At 52.9% G+C, this 14987-nt stretch overlaps 1 protein-coding gene across 1 annotated transcript in view; it reads right to left on the bottom strand.

Moving 5' to 3' along the window:
* STK3 (serine/threonine kinase 3) overlaps positions 1-14728 on the bottom strand; it is a 199655-nt gene extending 184927 nt beyond the window's left edge. Inside the window, exon 1 of the mRNA XM_055129423.1 lies at positions 14557-14728. Coding sequence (XP_054985398.1) covers positions 14557-14582 — 26 coding nt within the window. The 5' untranslated portion in view covers positions 14583-14728. The remainder of the gene's footprint in view (positions 1-14556) is intronic.
* Between the last annotated feature and the right edge of the window lie 259 nt (positions 14729-14987).

Raw genomic sequence — 14987 nt, 5'->3', positions numbered from 1 at the left:
CTGGCCTCTGCGGGACACTCTGGTCCCCACAACTGATAGCCCCGTTTCACACTCCCCCGGCCATGCACACGGGTTCCAGCTGTTACCCTCACCAGCACTCAGTACTGTCCAGGGGTCTGCACGCATGCACTCACGTGTAGCCACGCTCTCCTACGGAGTCAAGTGGCACCTCGCTGCTATTTTGGTTTGTACTGCCCTGACGACTCGTTCTGCAGAACATCTACCTTTTTGTGCGATTTTGGTATTACTCTTCCAGCCATTTTTCATTTGGGTGTGTTTTGGCTAAAGACTTTTAAGAGAGACCAAGGCAGGCTTCCTACATTAGCATGTGCGGTGTAGTGAGTAGTAAGTAGAATAGGAGGCAGGGGGTAGGTTTCTCTCGGTTTCTGGGGAAATCCGAACTCATGGGACACATCCAGAGTACAGATTTGGCAGAAGAGGAAAAGTTTCCAACTCTGCAGGAAAAATAAAGGTTCTTTCTCCCAAAGCACCTGACTTCAGTGCTGGCGTCCTTTTCTCTTCCAGCAGATCTCCCGATCACTAAAGCACTGTTTGTTGCTTGGTTACTAATAGCAACCGCTGAGTCTTAGCTGTTATTGCTGCTGTGCTGAGCTCTTGGCTTCATCTTACATACAATGTCTCACTTGGAAGTAAGTTCTAGTCTTAGGTCCTGCCAGTTTCATCTGAAATATTATTAGAAAGACACTAGTGTTTAAAAACACTTGAAAGGTTTGTCCTGCAAAATGCCACCATTAAACAGTGTCCAAAAGTCTCAAAGTCAGTCCTAAGTAATGAACATTTTCTAAAATACAAAGTAATGAAACTGATCTTGAATCTACAATGGCTAATCATCTTTTCTACTTCCACCCAAGAAGTACATTTTACCTCAGATTAATAAAATTTGAGGATTATTTGTTCTGCTCCCCTTTGCTTTTAAAAGGGCAAGCTTTTTTAAAAAAAAATTTTAATTTGATAAGTGTTTAGCTCTAAAATGAAACTAGTTCAGGGGTCAGGACCAGCGCCACTCTCCGCCAAGATGTGACCCGAGTGGCTGCACAAGTGCGGCCTCTCCGTTGCTGGATGACCATGAACCCAGAGGCCAGCTAAACTACTTTTGGTACCAGTAGCTTCTTGCAGAAATGTCTCTAGACTGTGAACTAAGCCACAGCCCCATACCGCCCCAGGAGGGGAAAGGTTTTTCTCTCTCCGTTTTTCCTTTCTGGGGGGCGGGGGAAGGAGTGGCGACCACCATCTTATAAGGACCACTAAAGAGAAGTATGAGCTTGCAGAAACGGGATGTGCGCGAGATCTCGGGACGGGGTACGAGCTTGCAATGATACAATTTCTGGCAGAAATTTCCCTAGACTTAGTTACTAAAATACTAAAATACAGAAATCCAAAACCGCGCGAAAAAAATAAAATAAAATAAACTGAAACTAGTTCAATGTTTGTTTGCTTCTGTTTTGGAGTCACACCCAGAGGTGCTTGGGGCTGATCTGGCTCTGTTCTCGGGGATCACTCCTGGAAGGACTGAAGGGTCAACATGTGGTGTGGGATATGGACCCCCAGTCCAGGGGATGAGCCCCAGTGACCCCCTGTTCTACCATTGCTGTCCACACCTTCAGTTTTTATAACCATAAGTACTAGCTAAGGATCTTAGTGAAAGCTGTCCTTTTATCACCCTAGAAAGTAAGAAGTTTAGTCCGAAAAAGACACATTTTGAAACACTTCAGAAACTATTTTAAGGACAAAGGTTTGCCAATCACCAAAGCACTTCATCTTGCAGAGCCCAAAGGGAAGACGATACATTGTTTCTTTTTGGTTCTGAGTCTGTACCCAGCCTCCCTCGGGGCTTACCCCTGCTTCCCCTGGGCAGGGTCCCTCCTGGCAGTGTTCAGGGAACCCACCACACAAGGTGCCAGGACCACAGCAGGGTCATCCACCAGCAAGAGAAGTGCCTCAACCCCAAGGAAAGATAGTTATTTTTACCGAGGCCCGGGAAGTGAGCGTGCATGTGGAAATTAGTTAGTAACCTGGTTAGAGAGAGAGACAGACAGACAGACAGACAGATACAGACACAGAGACAGTGAGAGAAAGAGAGACAGAGAGACAGAGCACTCATAGAGCTGAGTGCATGCAAAGGGTGGGGCTGAATTTGCAAAGTTTCTCTAACTCTAAACTTTGAGCTCTTAACTCTTTCACAAGTATCAACATTTTAAGAGTAAAATAGGTGAAGACTGATGACCCCATAATATATTTACTTTCAGAAAAAAAACCATTAAATTTTAGGGGAGATTAGTTCACTGTTGACTGAAAAAAATAATTTAAAATTAAATGAGCTGAAATCCACCTAAGGAAGGAGACATTGTGCAACAGGTGGACGACTTGAGAATTCCATGGGAGTCTTGTTTTTCAGCTTTATCATACCGTTTCCTCTCAGGGCGGGCTCTCTGCCCGAAAGCCTGCTAAACTTATCACTTCCTGGCATAAAGAGCTATAGAGGAAAAGAAGCAGAATTTCTTCATCCTGCACCCTTAGAATACTTCATTTTTATTTTTGAATAATGTTTCCACTATTTCACCGCAGAAATAGTATAGCAGGTAGGACACTTGTCAATCCAGGTTCAAGTCCTTTGGCGCCACATATGGTTCCCAAAGCCCTACCAGGAGTAACAGATGAGCACAGAGTCAGGAGTAAGCCCTGAGCACAGCTAGGTATGACACACTCCCCCAAACCATGCAAAAAAAAAAAAAATTCTCACTAACCCTCAACTGGAAAGTGATGATTCCTCTTAATTTCTTATATCAAGATGGTATCGAGTCAACAAACACTGCATTCTTTTCCTCAACCCTAGAGACATGTTACTGCATTCACTTCCATTATCACTAATTTTTCAAAAGACAAAAATCTGGAAAATGCAGACAACATAAACAGCATGTTTGAAATGTCCCAACATTTTCATGGGCCAGTGAAAAAACAGATTTTAAAATTTTTTAAAGAAATCCAAGGAGCTGTCTCATCATTTTCAATGAAATTCATCATATTTTAAAATACCCAATAGCTATAGCTATGGAATATTTTATAAATATTTTATATCAAAAAGGGAACAGACTCTTTAACTGATTAAAAATGAAAGCAGTTACTTCTTCATGAACATGTTCCCTGGCATGTAGAAAAACCCACAGTGATACGGACCAGAGGTACTACTAGCCGCCCTTGAAAACTCATCAGTTCATCTAGTTTCCTTTGCCACTTCAAGCTTTGAAGAAAAATTACGAGTCTGTAAGCAAGGCCGCCTCCTGCCTCGAGTCCTGAGCAGAACTGGTGTATTATTGCTGGTGTGGCCGCAATCATCTTAAGCAGGAACATATTGGCGGGAACCGCACCGGCTGCAAGGATGAGAGGGCAGCTGGAAGGAAAGCCCAAGATCCGCCTATGCGGACACTCCACGCTCTGCCTCCGGCTCATGCGCACCAGCTTTCCCGAGCAGAGGGGACCACGTCGGGGGGACGCCTCGGTCTTGCCGGCACTGGAGGGCCCCCTGGGCCTGACCGCTCGGCCAGGTTCACCATGCAGGAACAGCACTCTGGACGCTGCTTCTGAGGATTTCTCTCTCTGGGGCTCCTGCAACCTAGAGTAAGGGGGAAGACTGAGAGATAGTGTCCTGTTGGTGTCCCTCGAAAATAATTTCTGTGGGGCCGGAATGATAGTACAGTGGGGAGGGCGTTTACCTTACACGCAGCCGACCCGGGTTCAATCCCTAACATTCCATATGGTCCCCCGAGCCCACCAGGAGTAATTCCTGAACGCAGAGCCAGGAGTAACCCCTGAAAAATCGCTGGGTATGACCCAAAAAACAAAAAAGAAAAAAAGAAAAAGAAAAGAATTTCTGCTTTGAGAAATTGGAATTATTTCTACCTCCTTGAATTCTTTTTTTTAAGAGAAGAAAATAGAATCTGAAAATAGAACTGTGTCTAATCGGGGGAGGGCATGGGGAAGGTCACTGCAAGAAAGACAAGGAGCCCAAATGCCCCGCCCTTGGAGATGAGTCTAACATGCCTGCATGGGGTCAGACGCCCTCTGAACTCCTACTCACTTGGGTGACACTGTGAGTCTGCGGTAATGCTCCAAAATGACGATCCACCTCCCCCCCCACACACACACACCCAATTGGAGTTCAAGCCAGGGCCTCATAAGCAAACAGCTCTCCACTGAGCTCTATCCCTGGCCCCTTGATTATTTCTAACACTGGAATTCAGTCCAAGTGGGCAACTGGGGCTGAGGGGGGTGCACATCAGACAGTGCTCAAGGCTGATGCTCCTGGCTCTGTGCTCAGTGATCATTCCTGGTTGGAGCTGGGGACCATATGTGCTGCTAGGATAAAACCCAGGTTAACCACATGCCAAGCAATTACGGTAATCCCGATACTCTCCAGCCTGAAGAACAGTTTCATACCCTAGTGGCACATGGGTGCTCACTAAGGTCTCCCGTGGCCTGGCAGTAACCAGTGCAGTCAACCGGCAGGTGCTGACTTTGGTTTTGATTTGGGGGTCATACCCAGTTGTGCTCTGAGCTTACTCCTGGCTCTGTGCTCAGGGGTCCCTCCTGGTGGTGTATGGGGAACCACACACCAGCCAGCTGTATTCGGGAAGACTCGAGCGTGAAGCCCCAAGGACAGCTGTCACTGAGCAACCTGCCGAAACGCCCCCCTTGGGCCACAGCCCAGACACACCGCAGAGACGGAGGCACCGCCCAGCCCGTCCTTAAGAGACTCTGCCGGCCCTGGACGGAGACCACCCTCCCACCCGTGAGATAGACTGTCTGGAGGAAGGCAGGGCTGGGGGCAGAGAGCAGGCACAGAGCCAGCACTTGCCCCGCACGCAGTCCACTCCGGCTCAGTCCCGGCCCACGCAGTCCTCAAGCAGCCTGGAGGCCCGGAGCACCCCTGGCGTGGCACGGGTAATGCCAGAAGCGCAGGGCCCAAAGCTCTGCAGTCTGCGCACCCCCCTCCACTGAAACATCAGCCAGCTGTGAGAGAACCCTCAAGAGTGGCCCCACCCACTCCACCCCCAGTACCGCCTGAGAGTCCCCCACAAACAGTAAAGAAATGAAACAGAACCCAGGGCTTCGTGGGAAATCGGATGGTTCCAGATCTGGGCCAGAGAGTGGATCCAGTGAGGCTTGACTGTCACACAACACAAAGAAGCACAGAAGCCGTCCAAGACCACCAGGGTCACGGTCTCCTGGAGGGATCCCCACTGACCAGAGATGGAACACTCTGGGCTTCAGTGACAGGCCCTGCCAAGGACTAAGGTCCATTTATATTAAATTTAAATCCATTGGCTAATGGGAGCATTTAAACACAAGGAACAGATTTCCTTTGGGGAAAAAAAAAAACAGGAAACGAAGTCATCATCTAAATTAGACCCTAGGGGTCAGGGAACGCTGACACCCAGCATGCCGGGACACCACACTCTGGGCTGAGTGGCACTGGGAGGGGTCCCCACAGCACCTGGGCACTGCTGCTCAGAGACACCTCAGGAAAAGACAACTGGCAAACAGCCAGGCTGTGGGTCTGGAGTAACACACCGGGTAGGGTTGGTACATGTGAGACCCCAGGCTCCATATCCAGCACCTTCCCCCAGAAATCAATAAAAGGAAAGTCTGGGGGCCAGAGAGATGGTACAGTGGGCAGGACACTTGCTCTGCAAACAGCCAAACTGGGTTTAATCCAAGTACCCCTTATGGTCCCCTGAGCCCACTAGGAGTGAACCCTGAGCACAGAGTCAGGAGTAAGCCCTGAACGCAGCCAGGTGTGGCCCCAAAACATTAAATAAACAAATGGGAAGTCTTTCTTGTATAAACTACACCAGTTTCTCACCAGGGCCTATACGGACCCCTGCGGGCCCTCAAGAGAGCTCAATGGAGCCACAGAAAAGAATCTCATTTGGGGAGTGACATTAGGGGACCAACTGGTGGGATAAGGTGGCAACGGGAAGGAAGCAAGGTCAGAAGGGGCCAGGGTGGGGCAAAGGGCAAGAAGCTGTGACCTATGCCAGCAGGTAACGGGCCAGATGCCCTGAGCCACCTCGGGTGTCAGCATGGGCTCCACAGCGAACACACGGGCCTCGCTGGGAAGAGCGAGGGCTGAGTTCAACCCCTGGCACCACAGGAAGAAAAAACACACATGAAAATGAAAACAAAATGAGGTTGAACGTCAGCGTTGGAAACCTCCAAGCGGATAAGCAGAACGAAGCCCCAGCCGTGAAGCGCTGCTGACACCTCGGGTCAGAGACAGGGAGCCACACGCCCGGACTGCCAACCCGACCCAGCCCACCTGCAGGAGATCCGGAAAACAAACAGGCACGTTCACCAGTGGGAAGCCACTGCAGGCCATGGGGAAACTACATTTCCCAGAGTCCAGCTCTTCAGCCGGAAAAGGGAAATGGCAGCGAACCTGTTGATTACAGGTGATGAGCATCAAAACCATGTTCAAAGGGCAAGGCTCCCCGACGGCGCCCGGCCGTGCACAGTCACTGCTACGAGGGGGCAATGGAGCTGGGGGGAGAGCTCAGAGAAGGGACCAGGAAAAAGAGGCAAAGTTCTGTTTCTTAACCTGCTGTGTGCTGCAAATTGCCTGCTTTACACCGACTCACCTGGCCAAGCACTTTCACCGATGTTTTGTCTTGCTATAAAGATTTATCTGGGGCCAGAGAGACAGTGCAGTGGGGGCATGTGGGAGGCCCAGGTCCATCCCCACACATCATGGTCCCCTGACACCCCCAGGAACAGCCCCTGGGTATGACACCAAAACCAAGCCAAACCAAAATTAAGATTTCTTCTCCAAGTTCCCAGGACCTTGGCCGTGCCCACAGCCAAACCTCGGCATGTTCCCATCTGCACTGTGGCCTCGTCAAGGCTCACTATTTCCTCCCTCGTCCAAGGGAGCCAACTCACACCACATTTCCAGCGGATCCAATTCGCTTTCTGGGAAGACTGGAATTCTTTTTGCTATTGGTTTTTTGTTTTTGTCTTGCTTTGTTTTGGGGAGTCACACCCAGCATTGCTCAGGGATTACTCCTGGCCATGCTCGGGGGATCCTATGGGATGCCGGCGAACCCGGATGGCCTTGTGCAAGGCAAGTGCCCACCCCGCTGTACTGTCTCTCCAGTCGAGATTATAATTCTTTCCCTGGGGCTCGCACAGGCAAAGCTCATGCTCCAGCCCTCTGAGCTAAGGGGAGCTGGAACTGAGACCCCAGACACCCACATCTGTTCCTCTCTACAGCCGTCTCTGCTCCACCCCCAGAGAGCCACCCCCTACCCAAACCCGCAGGGCCAGGACTGACCCTTTCCTCCACTTCCCCACCTCGAGTCTATGGGCGAGTTCAAGTCTCACTCCAAAATAAGCCCCAGACCTACCTGCCACGGATTCCAGCCCAGGGGCTACAAAAACTGCCCCCAAGTTCAGCTCCAGGCCCTGAATGGCCCGTTCAAGCCCCTTCACTGACAGCCCCCATGCTCTGAAGCAGTGGTCAGAGTCTGAGCTCAGCCGCCACACACACAGCTCCCCTTCCACCCGGAACACTCATCACCCTTATGCCACTGCCCACGCAGCACCTGCTCAGGAAGCCTCCAGGACTGTCCTCGAAAGGGACAGGGTTCCACCGGTCTCCACGACACAGGCCACAGCGCTCCCGCACAGCTCAGCACCAAGTTGGGGCCTGGCTACTGATCACCGGGGTCTGGCGCGGGGGCCATGGTCCCTTCCCAACGACTGAACACAAGAGTAAATGTGAAATGAGTCGAGCCCAGCAGCCTGTTTCTGCCATGGGCACTCCGCAGGGAGGGAAGAAAAGAAAAAACCGTTTCAGAAACAGGAGAAGGGGGCAGCCCAATGGAGATGGGAGGAACCACGTGACTACAAAGAACAGAGGGCACTGACCACTCCTCCTGGCTTCCTCCTTCCTCCCATACAAAACGTTCCCCTGTGGGGTCAGAGCTCCCTAGTGGGCTGAGCACACACTGTGCACACAGGAGGTCTGGGTTCAAGTCCCCAAGCAGCCCAGGAGTAGCCCCTGAGTGCCACCAGACGTGACCCAAGTTCAAATGGAAAATAAAAACTAGACTCAATCGCCTATCTTCGTTCACGTACGGAATTGTATAAACTCTATAGCCTACTCCCAAACCCACATGCCAATATGCGTGCATCTAATCATTTTTTGTCATCCTGTTGCTCATTGATTTGTTCGAGCGGGCACCAGTAACGTCTCTCATTGAGAGACTTATTGTTACTGTTTTTGGCATATCCAATACGCACGGGTAGCTTGCCAGGCTCTACCGTGTGGGCGAGATACTCTCGGTAGCTTGCCGGGCTATCCGAGAAAGGCAGAGGAATCGAACTCGGGTTGGCCGAGTAAAAGGCGGAAGCCCAACCGCTGTGCTATCTGTTAACAACTTTTCATAATTCTCACTTTCTCCAGTCATGTTTCAAGAAAAAACCTTTCAAGTATCCCTCTTAACAAGTTAAAAGTGGTTTGTACCTAATGATCATGGCATCACAGGGCTTACTTTACACTCAAACATGTGTACATACATACACACACACACACACACACACACACACACACACACATTACTTTCCTTCACTGAATTTAAGACTAGAAAAAGAAATAGTTGTGATAAGACAATTCAAGTGTAAAATCTCAGTTATAAGAGTGTCTAGAAATTAGAAGCATCCTAACAAGAGAAATTCAAGCAAAATCGTGCACACGAGAAGACAACATTCCCATCCAATGGTGCACGACGAAAGCGTGCTCGGCTAATGGAGCCGGGCCCTTCCGGAGCACATTCGACACAGACAGCCAAGGAGCCTCTGCCTGGCTGCCCCCTTCCAGGGGAACATTCCCCTTCAAGAGCTCTGTCACCCAGAGCACCGGAGCTCCATGACTCCCACCAGGACATACAGAAAGTGTTCTGGGCCAGATAGGACAGCAGGCAGGGGTACTATCTTGCACACAGCTGACCCAGGCTCAGTGCCCAGCAAACCAGAGGGTGACCCGGCACCAGCAGGAGTGATCCCTGAGCACGGAGAGCCAGAAAGAAGCCCTGAGCAAAGTTGGATGTGGCCCAAAAACAAACCAGCAAAAGGAAAACGTTCACATTACTGCAGCTTTTAACTAATAGCTTCCTCTCCCCCTCACTGCTTCTCTTTCGAGCACCTTCTTGTTTGTTTTGCTTTTTAGCATCCTCGAGGCTCTCTGCACGTCTGTCCAAGCTCTACAATGCCCTACTCCAGGTGTCTGGTAGTGCCACTGGGGCAAGTGGGATGTGAGATCCATTTGTGACTGCTGATATGCTACAGGCCACGGTGCTTTTCCACAGTGTGGGTCATAACCCACGTGGGGGTTCACGGTCAGCAGTTTCAACAAAAGACATCAGGACAGAAATAGAAGTAAGACCAAGGAAGAGAGCCAGGCCAGGCCTTGTCCAGGCCAGTTCCTTGTCTATCCCTCAAAACTGACCTACTCTGTGGTCATTTTCCATCCCCCCTACCAGTTTTCCTACAAAGAAACCTGATCCACTTAACCTCCCAAAAAGTGAGCGATGAATAGCCATTCTGGGGGGGCTCCCTTCACGGTGGGCTTCCTTTTGATAGGACTTTCAAGAGCCCTGATAAGTGCTTATAGGAAATGAGGGGGGTGGTCTAACAGGTCCCCTGGGACCCCACAGTAGTGGTGTGGGGGGCCATGCCCAGTGACCCTGTTTGATAACTGCCTCGCAGGGCCACTGAGTCGATGCGGAGAGGGGAGGCAGCCCTTCCGGGTGATCCCTAGACTGGGGGCACGGTGGACTCTCCCACCCCAGGAGAGAAGCAGCACCCCAAGAAGCGGCGCTCAGCGTCAGTCACAGCCGCCTCACCCCAGTCCGTGGAGGTGAGGCAGTGATGCGTGTGTGGGAACCGGGAGAGGGAAGCTGAGGCACTTCACCTGAACTGGCACTATTTGATGCCGGAGGCTGAGTGGTGGCACATAAAGATTTACTGAACTAGGGGCCGGAGCAATAGTAGAGCAGGTGGAGCATTTGCCTTGCATGTGGCCAACCAGGGTTTGATTTCCAGGATCCCATATGGTTCCCCGAGCACTTCCAGAAGTAACTCCTGAGTGCACAGCCAGGAGTAACTCCTGAGCATCTCTGAGTATGATCCAAAAAAAGGGAAAAAAAAAAAGATTTACTGAATTAGTCATTATCAGGTGCTTGTTTTGTGCTATGGTTAACCTGGGTTCAATCCCTGATACCATATATGTTCCCCTGAGCCCCAGCAGAAGTGATCTGAGCACAGAGCCAGGAATCAGCCCTGAGCACCACCAGGTATAGTCCAAAAATCTAAATGAAGGCAAAATTTTGTACTGAAAAAAAAAATGATGTAACAATGGCATGTACTCTAATGGCACCAATTAGGAGTATAGAGACATCTCTTAGATTAAGAACTCGAAAAGATGTTTTTGAAGCAGAGGAGAACAAAGTATATATTCCTGCAAATGAAATAGCACACAGTCTGAACACAATGGCCACACTCAACACCTTTATTGCAAACTACAACACCTAATCAGAGAGAGAGAACAAAAGGGAATACCCTGCCATAGTGGCAGTGTGGGGTGGAGGGGGAGACGGGACTGGGGAGGGTGGGAGGGATGCTGGGTTTACTGGTGGTAGAGGATGGGCACTGGTGAAGGGATGGGTTCTCGAACTTTGTATGGGGGAAACATGAGCACAAAAATGTATAATTCATTTCAATTCTTAATGTAATTTTATTAGATCAATAAAGTCCAGATTGAAAAAAAAAAAAAGAAATAGCACACAGTCCTTATGGGAAAACGGAGCTGCTCCCAGAGCCGAGGGAGTGCTCAATGGTGAAGGGCAGGCTTTGCAAGCGTGATTCCCCAGGTCGGATCCCCGGCAAACCTCGGCCAGCAATACCCACAGCCTAGACCCATACAAAGAACAGGGAAGAGGGCAGAAAAGTACAGCAGGTTAGGTGCTTGCCTTGCACACACCTGGCCAGGGTGGGATCCCTGGCACCCCCTGTGGTCCCTTGAGCCCGCCAGAAGTGATCCCTGAGCTCCACCAGGTGTGTCCCCTACCCCATCCCAACAACAACAACAAAAGAACAGGGCACCTTCGTGCGGACACTTTTTTCTGGGACAGTAACAGAATCTGGAACTAAAGGCTGAGACAAGTGAGGGGGACTCCAGTTCTAAGTAGACAAATATCCCCATTAAAAAAATGAATAAATGCATAAACATTCTTGTAATGCCGCCTGACGGAAGGGAGAGATGGCTTAGCAACACCAATCAGGGCTTCCCAGGCAGAACTCCACTTCCCACGAGAGTTCTGGAGGCAGCAGGCAGGATCAGCGGAGGAGCCGGGACCCCACTCCTGGGCCCTGACCCTGGCACCCTGTACCCCACATGCCTTTCTGCTGTGAAGAGTGTCTAGGGCCCAAAAGCATCTGGGGAGATTGGCGAAGGGTCTCCCAAGCAGTGCTCAGGAGTTCTGGGGCCTCCCGGTGATTCTCAGCAAACCAGGCCAGAATGCCAGGGCCTGAGGACATGAGACTACTGAAGTACCACCCTGACAGTGCTCCGGAGTCTCCAGGGCTGCCCCCAAAGATGCCCCGGGACCATGTGGCACCAGATGTCTGGCATGTGCCCTAATCACTGTACCATCTCCTGCCCCCAGAGTCAGAACCACTGAAGCCACCGGATTGGAGCAGTGCTGTAAACCAAGCGGAACGGGGGAAACACAGGCAGGGATCCTGACGGAACATGTGATCTGGCCCAGCACAGACAGGAAACAAACAGGAGTGCAAGAATGCAGGAATGAGTCTGCTAAGAAAGTCACCGCCACCGCGGGCCAGGGCAGGTGGCTCCTCGGCAAAGCCAGCAAGGTACACAAGAACTTCGGGTTCCACCCATGCGATCGCCCCCCACCCCCCTCAGGGAGTGCCACGCGGGCTCTCTGATCCCCAAGCCATCACCCAAGTAGCATGACACAAATGCACCACAACCAGGTGTGACACCCTGGGCCAGGCAATTCATCAGCCAAAGTGTGGCTCCCAGCAAAGTGACCAAGTCAAGGGGACACGGCGGTCACACCACCACAACAGCAACAACAGAGCAAAGTGGGGAGCATCAGCGGAGCAGCAGCCCCAAGTCACAGACTGTGCATCAGCAACTGACATGGGGCCATGTGAGTCCCAGAGCACCGCCTCTCCGGCAGATGATCCCGGGGCTGGGACCCCGGCCGGGAACAGCAGGATGGCTTTGGCGAGGACCATAGCAGAGCAACGGAACCCCACGCAAGTCACGGGCAGCCCATCCTCTTGACCAAGGGAGTGAGCCTCGCCAAGCTCCGTTCCAGAAGCCCAGACAACCCTGAGTATATCAGGGAGCACGGCCAACCCCAACCCTGCCATCTTACAGATGAAGAAACTGAATTTAGTCCCAGCAGAGGAAGCTGCAAAGCCGGACCCCTAGGTCTCAGGGCAATGAAACGGACTGATGTAAAGTGCTAAGTTCCGGGAAGCAGGATGACTGGTGAATGGACTTAAGCATCACACGGCGATGATCAGTAAGTAACACAAAACCCCCAGGACAGGCACCCCTGTCCCAGCCTTCCCTGGGGCCAGCTGGGCCTCGGCTCCGGCCCACTCAGCAGAGATGCTCAGAGGAGTCAACAATATTCTGAAAAAGGAAAATGCGAGCGTGAGAGAGCACACAGCAGGCGGGGCTTCACATGTGGAACACCCAGGCTCAGTGGCCAACACCACATGGCAACCCCCAGGAGCATCCCCTACATCCCGGGCCAGGAGTAGCCCCTGAGCACCACAGGGAATGGCCCAAGAGAGAAATAATAACCAGAAAGAAAACAATTTTAAGAGATTTAAGCATGAGAAATTAATAGCACACATCTTCTGCTCTTCAAAAATGCTGCCCCTGGGGGCCAGAGAGATAGTATAGTAGGTAGGGCACTTGGCTGATCCAGATTCAATATCTGACTCCCCACATGGTCCCCTGAGCACTGCCAGAAGTGATCCCTGAGTGCAGAGTCAGGAATAAGTCCTAGCACCGCCACACACACACACACACACACACACACACACACACACACACACAAATGCTGACCTTGAATCAATATAAGTGCCTCTGGCAAAAACAAGTCTGTGAGGGGCCGGAGCGATAGCACAGCGGGTAGGGCGTTTGCCTTGCACGCGGCCGACCCAGGTTCGATCCCTGGCATCCCATATGGTCCCCCAAGCACCGCCAGGAGTAATTCCTGAGTGCAAAGCCAGGAGTAACCAAGCCAGGAGTAACCCCTGAGCATCGCTGGGTGTGACCCAAAAAGCAAAAAAAAAACAAGTCTGTGAAAGGTGCCAGCACCACACCAAAAAATTTAAGTGCTCACGGACCTTTGACAGAGAAAAGAGGGTTCCCCTGACACATGGGGTTCCCTTACCACAACAACGGGGTGGGAGGGTGGGGGCATGAGGGAGAAAGATGGGGCTCCAGAGTCAACCAATGGAAATTGCTTCAAGGCTTCAGAGCTGACCCAGCCAGTCTGACAGCCTGTTGCCCCCCCCAACAGAAAAGGGGGGTCGTGCTTCCCATCTTCCTCTAAAGTACTGAAACCTGGAGGCCTGTCAACAGCAGCAGAAAGGTGTCTTGGTGGCTCTGTGTGATATCAGGCCTCCTTGGGGAACCCCTTGACACCCCTCTTTCATTCCACCTGAACAGATGGTGTCCAGGCCTCCAGGTCACAATTCACAGCCGCTCCCCCGGTCCCCACCTGCCTCCAGCACACGCCAGCTCTCCGGTGCCTCATCTCAGGACAGGGGAGGTGGGGGCCAGAGCCGGTGAACAAGCCGACTGGCACGCGGCCCGCGACCTGGGAGCGAGCCGGTGGGATGCCCATTCCCCGAGGGGGCCCGAAATGCACGTGCAGGAAGTCCCATCACGCGGGGTCTGCTCTGAGCTTGCGAGGGTGGTCCCAGGGCGCGGTGCCGAAGCGCCTGGCCTCCAAAGCCAACACACGCCAGGAGTGAAATGCCAAAATATGGTTATTTTTTTTTCCTAGATGAACAGAGAAAGCAGAACAACCGTGCATGGGGGGCGGCGGTGGAGGTGGGGTGGGGTTCTCATTTGACGTCCCCCCAAGCAAATTTCTTTAGAACTTGGGGGCTGAGGGGGGGGGGAGGAGCACCTGTCAGTGGGGAGCGTCCAGAGCAACTTCTGCAAGCTGCTGGAGCCTTCCACGGGCAAGCAAGCGCCGGCCCGCTGCCCACTCGGGATCGGCGGGCGGCAAGAGCCCCCCGCGAGCTGGAAGGACCCGCAGCCCGTCGCCCCGGCTGCCCGGCCCGCGCGCCAGGCCCGGCCCCCCCCCGCAGGCCCCCCCGGCCGCCGCGTGGACACCCGCGGCCGCCTCCCGCCCCCGGCGCGCCGCAGGCCCGCAGCTCCCGCCCGGCCTAGCCGGCCCGCGCCGACCCCGGATCCCGTACCTCTTGGGCGCGGGCGGCTGCTCCATGGCGGCGGGGCGGGAGGAGGGCCCAGGCGGGCGGCGAGGGCCTGGGCGACCACAGGAGCCGGGACACCGGCCGGCCGAGCCCGAAACTCCAGGAACTCGGACCAACTTTCCCGTAACTCCGCCGAGGATCCCCGCCCGCTGCGAGCGGCAACTCCCGACCCGCCCCGCCCCCGGCTCCGCGCGCGGAGGGGGCGTGGCCAGACCCGGAGGGGCGTGACCGGCCCTGGGAGGGGCGTGGTTAGCGCCGGGGGCGAGGCTGGCTCCGGGAGTGGGCGGTGGTCTACTGTTGTAGAGGGCGTGGTTAGCGCCGGGAGGGCGGGACTGGCTCCCGGGGGGGCGGGGTCTTGTGGTAGGGGGCGGGCTCCGAACGGGATGGGCGGGGCCGGTCGCAGCAGAGCCACAGCG

Source organism: Sorex araneus, chromosome 2, assembly GCF_027595985.1.
Source record: "Sorex araneus isolate mSorAra2 chromosome 2, mSorAra2.pri, whole genome shotgun sequence".
In the NCBI taxonomy this organism is placed as follows: domain Eukaryota; kingdom Metazoa; phylum Chordata; class Mammalia; order Eulipotyphla; family Soricidae; genus Sorex; species Sorex araneus.
Note: the sequence above shows the minus strand (reverse complement) of the source record. Positions and strands in the feature narration are given on the sequence as shown.